Source organism: Leuresthes tenuis, unplaced genomic scaffold, assembly GCF_036924035.1.
Source record: "Leuresthes tenuis unplaced genomic scaffold, fLeuTen1.0.hap1 SCAF_15, whole genome shotgun sequence".
Taxonomy (NCBI): Eukaryota; Metazoa; Chordata; class Actinopteri; order Atheriniformes; family Atherinopsidae; genus Leuresthes; species Leuresthes tenuis.
In genome coordinates this window covers 34,373,265-34,378,627 of record NW_027325369.1, presented here as the reverse complement: position 1 = coordinate 34,378,627, position 5,363 = coordinate 34,373,265, and the positions used below count along the sequence as shown (strand labels likewise).

The window sequence follows — 5,363 nt, the reverse complement described above, 5'->3', positions numbered from 1 at the left end:
TTATTCCCAAATGTTCCTTTGATTCATTGGACTCAATCATAGCGGAATACATATGGAGGGGGAAGAACCCTAGACTACATGAAGCCCATCTTCCAATATCCAAAAAAGAAGGAGGTATGGCGCTGCCTAATTTCCGCCTTTACTAGTGGGCTGCTAATATACACTGCATTACTTTCTGGTCACACTTTCTTGATCGAGCGGTCTGTCAGACATTGGTGAGAATGGAGTTTAGTTCTGTCCGAAATGTTTCTATTTTGGCTCTGCTTGGATCACCACTCCCTCTCCCACCAATTAAATAGACTGATAGTCCAACGGTTTGGCACACAATGAGGGTGTGGGCTCAGTTCAGAAAGCATTTCAGTTTCCGGGATTCCTCTCTCTCTAGTCCTATTCTGTCCAATCCCCTCTTGCAACCTTCACTATCAGATTCTGCATCCCAAGAGTGGCACGGGAGGGGTATAGAGAAATTTAAAGTTCTTTTCATTGGTAATAGCTTTGCATTATTCACACAACTGTCTGAAAAGTTTGGTTTACCAAACATTAATTTTTTCCGATACCTGCAGACAAGACAATTTCTCCAGTCTCAGATTGTTACCAGACTCCGCCCAGGTAACCAGGGAAACCTGCTCACCCAGCCTGAAACTCAAAACAAACCTCCAAGCCAAGTCAGATCATGACACAGGTGGCTAGTTTCCCAGGAGCAACTGCTGCGACCACCGCCGATATGTTACTTGGTCTCCATCCATCGCGCGAGGGGTTGATATCGGTGTTCCGTTTCAGTCAGTTACAGTGTCTGTATTAGCCATTGTCTAAATTTACCTTCTTCTACTTATTTACCTTTATTAACGTATCTGTTCATCCTGTTTGTTTGTTTATTTATTTATCTCAAAATTTATCTCTATTTAACTCAATACTTGACAAACCCTAACCCAGCAGTTCCCTACAAAACTCCAGGAATAATACACTTCAGGAATCATGGTTTGTGGGTGTGGATAGTGGGAGTGGAGGGATATTTATGTTAATGTTGAATCACTTTGGAAAATGTACAATGTATGAGCATGTATGTATATGTGATACATGGAAAATTCAATAAAAATATTTGAGAGAGAAAAAAATGTAGTGCATGAAAATCCATTAATCACTCAGTCAATCTTGTTATTGGAGAATTATTAATTATTAATCTTATTAATTTGTCTTAGGTAAGGTTAGTTGAGGAGTTGTTATGGGATTTTAGTGTAGAATATGTAGACAATGTAAGGGTCTTTTTGTTTGCTTCTACTAAGTTAAGTTTACGCCTTTTTATAAATTTGCCTTCTTCAACCACTTTGAACTGAGGATTTTCAGCTTTCTGGTCCATGTTCTTCACAGATAGTGGGATGCCTCTAATAATCTGACTCTCCTTCAATGTGAAGGTGTTGGTGGAAGCGGAGGTTTGGTTTAGTCTCCTGTACTTTGAAGATGATTTGGATGGAATCTTTCTGGATATTTTCTTGGGAGGACGAGAAAGTCTGCTGACTCCCATTACCTTGAGTTTTATTGGGGCCTCAGAAGTTCCAGCCATGTTTCGTGCTTGGCAGCGGTATTCACCAGCATCCTTGTAAGATATCCCATTCAAACTGATAATGGACCAACGGACCCCAACTCGAGTAGATTCCTGCATAACTGGAACATTAAGGAATACAGATTTAGCACTTCATATCCAGCACCAGTATTTTCCATATTACTATGGCATACCTTAACAGAGTTATGTCACAGACTACAGAAAATGGTACCCTTAATCTAAAACCCACATTCAGGCTGTAGCTCAGGAGGAAGGGCAGTCACCCACCAATCGGAAGGTCGGTGGTTTGACTCTGGCTTCCCCGGGCTACATGTCGAAGCGTCCTTGGGCAAGACACTGAACCCCACGTTGCCCCCCCAGGGTATCATTGGTATGAATGTGTGTGAATGATTAGAAAAGCACGTAGTTATGAATCTTAAGATGTGCTGTATGAGTGTGTGTGAGTGGGGTGAATGCGGCATGTAGTGAAGCGCTTTGAGTGGTCAGCTAGACTAGAAAAGCGCTATACAAGTACAAGTCCATTTACCATTACCATTCAGCCCGAGATTCTATGCTTAAGACAGATTTACTACTTCAGAGCTATAAAACAGGTAGGAAAAACAGAGCCAGATACAGAATGTGAAAGAAAAATTATGTGTGATACTCTTATAAATTATGTGTGATCTCTTAAAAGAGATTAGATGTTTATGTATTTACCAGATTAGATTAGAGGGTTAGGGTTACAACTTACAACTGTTCAGTATCCTGGGTAGCTGTTCAGAGTTCTGTGAGACGTCTTGTTGGCAACAGTCTATAAAGATAATAGCAACATGCTTATTTTTGAGGTCAAATGTTTGTATCTTAAGCATCTTGGAGTGACCCTAGACTGCTCACCAGAGTAGGATGATGTTTTAATCCAGGTCAGTGTTGGTGTTGGGTAGCCACTCGCATCACAGCGGAGGATTACATTGCTTCCCAGTGGAGAGATGACCCTGGTGGCTGCAGGCTGTACTGAGAGCCGCATACAGCGAGACAGCTCAGCCTGGGTCAGCAGCATCCCTGACTGACCCAGAGACCTGCTGCACATCAGCAGCTGATCCATCAGAACCACTGAACTCCCAAAGGACATGGACAATGACGTTAGCATGGAGATCTGGCAGTCACACAACCAGGGGTTGTCATGGAGACCTAGGTATCCAAGATAATTTGATAAGATAACTAAGTTAACTTTTGTTAACAACTTTTGTTGTTACACTGATATAATGAAAAAAATAGAATTAATTGGCTTGAATTGAACTGTATCTTTTGTGCACTGAGATGACATTTGTTGTGATTTGGCGTGTTATCTATGAAATTTAATTTAATTTCAGCAGTCTTCCTTTTTTTCATGGCAGAAACAGAAGCATTGGTCTTCATATCTGTGACAAATGAGCAACAACAAAAGCAACAACAGCCCATACAAAAGACCATTTGTATTCACACATAACAAAACTATGTCTTCTGTAAACTGTAATAGTCCACCAAATGCTTCATGGCATTTGCTCTAACTGACTTTAATTGTTATATTAAACTTTTACCTTGTAGCCTAATTTATATTCCCTTTGTTGGTCTTTCCTTTCCTAGCCTACCTCATCTCTCCTTTCTCGTGGCCTCTTTCTTTCTGACCCAGTGATACCCTCATTTACCTTATTAGCCTCTCTAGATGGCACTATTTAATGACTACACTCACCCTATATCTTTTTACCTTAACATGGGGCAGCACAGTTCTGGTACAATGGGTCTGTAGTTTTGTACTATGTTTTTTCTGTTTTAACTATTAAATCCTCTAAATTAGACACTTTGAACTGGCTTCTAGTAATTTGTTTGCCTTCTTGCAGATTTACAGTCCATGTGTGTTGGTAAATCTTGTTCAAAGGCACTTGAGTCATTTTATTGCATTCATTCTAATTGGATGCCCATGCCAACAGTCATCTTGGCCTTTTGAAACCCCTAATGAAACCTTTTATGCAAAAAAACAGGAGGCCAAAAGTGCTTTTCATCGTTTTAAACAATCATCACATACCAGAGGGCTCTTCCTATACCTATGCTTCTACCGTCCACAAAGTTTCATGACTACAGATCACTGACTTCAAACAGTGACTGCCACATATGGAGCAAATGAAGACTGGACTACCAACAACAAAGCACATCTTATACTTATTCAGGAGTTTTCTGTAGAAAGAAGATCTTTCATTTAACCTGGACTTTGTCTTAAGTAACTTGTCAGACCCTTTACATCCAGAAAGAGCAAATACACAATTAGAAACAGGGAAAAACAATCAAATCCCTGATTAGCCATTTTAACTGCTTGAAACTGACCTCCTCGTTTACCTAACATGTCAAAAACTTTCAATTTTATTTGATAAACTTTTCTATTAATTTAAAAGCCAAATAGTAAATAGTTTGAAAAGCCAATAGTAAATTATCCCATTTAAAAGACAAACTTCTGATTATGCTAACATATACAGGTTAACCAGATCATTACATAAGCAGCTCATTCACTGCATGTAAGCTCTGTCTTTCTGAAACATGTTGGCCCATTACAAATGATCTTATTCATTTTACAGCTACCATCAATTATGATAAATCAATCTGTTTTATATATATATATCACAACAAGGCTATATGTACAACATGCTCCAAAACATACTCTACCCAGGATTTTCCTTTGTACTGGTCCTTCCTGTAGTCCTGGAAGAGGAAACCAAAGGTCCAAGAACTCAGCCGGTAATATGGTCAGCCTGAGGAGAGAAGAAGAGATGGTTTAGAGTTGTTTAACATTACTGAACTCTACAGAAATGTTACATATGGGAACAGAGTCCACCTGTTGCTGGACAGGTCCAGGTATGTGATATTATGGAGAAAGAGAGCAGCATGGGCTGGAAGGCTGGACAGACGATTATTGTGGAGCCCCAAAGTCTGGAGGTGGGGCATGTCCCTGAGCCCCTCCCACGGGAAAGTGGTCAATAAGTTTCCATCAAGACGCAGCTCTCGCAAAGCCTTCAAGTTGACGAAGCTGCTGGGATGGACGGATGTTATGGAGTTGTATGTCAGCCATAAGAAGCGTAGCTCTGACAGATTGTAGAACGCTGCTCGGGGCACCCTGGAGATCAAGGTCTTCTCTAGACGAAGTTTTACTGTGTCAGCTGGAACATTAATGGGAACTGCTGATAGCCCAGGGTCACTGCATTGCACTAGCCTGCAGTGTCAAGAACAATCAAATAAGAACCAGGAGCAACTAAACTAAACATTTTCTAGTAAATATTGAGATTCAAATGTTCCTATATGTGATTATGTGAAGAAAAAGATTTGTAATTACGTGTCCCCACTTTGGTTTTTGGTCATTTCATTAAACAGTGCTGCAAGTTAAATTACAGAATGAAGGTCTTTACGTCATTAAGGTCACCTTTAGTATAATGTTTTTCACATTTACATGCTATCAACCCTGCACAATGACATCAATACATGTTTGGAGCTGACCCACGCATTTTTTAGGGTTAGGGTCAATCATTCAGCAGCAATGAAGCAAAAAAGGATGATGACAAGGCACTACCAGGGACTACAATACACAGTAACAAAATCTAAACTATGCATGACTTAAAGTGGAACAATTACACCCCTTTTCCACCAGTTCACACAGGTCCCAGGCACCTTAATGACATGTCTGTGAAATCATTTGGTCAAATTCCTCACGGATCAAGCACAGCAGCCATTTCTGTACACTTCTGTACACTGTCTGTAGCACTCTGCGCTCAGGCAGTCAGTTTTCACGTCTGTCCCTTTA

The 5,363-nt window shown here is 40.4% G+C and overlaps 1 protein-coding gene across 1 annotated transcript; it reads right to left on the bottom strand.

Annotated features, from left to right (window-relative positions):
- Window positions 1-340: 340 nt before the first annotated feature.
- lrit3b (leucine-rich repeat, immunoglobulin-like and transmembrane domains 3b) lies at window positions 341-4,976 on the bottom strand. The gene is made up of 7 exons (XM_072364830.1): window positions 4,972-4,976; window positions 4,404-4,778; window positions 4,235-4,320; window positions 2,435-2,728; window positions 1,452-1,662; window positions 535-557; window positions 341-429 (listed from the first exon to the last, which is right to left on the bottom strand). The coding sequence occupies exons 1-7, from the start codon at window positions 4,974-4,976 to the stop codon at window positions 341-343; spliced, it is 1,083 nt and encodes a 360-aa protein (XP_072220931.1).
- Window positions 4,977-5,363: the final 387 nt, after the last annotated feature.

Bases quoted from the DNA above. Each gene is read 5' to 3' on its own strand.
- lrit3b (XM_072364830.1), bottom strand. The intron at 4,321-4,403 runs GTGGACTCTGTT...TTCTCTCCTCAG, and splicing joins CTGGACCTGTCCAGCAACAG to GCTGACCATATTACCGGCTG. The intron at 558-1,451 runs GTACAGGAGACT...TCTTGTCTGCAG, and splicing joins CCATCCAAATCATCTTCAAA to GTATCGGAAAAAATTAATGT.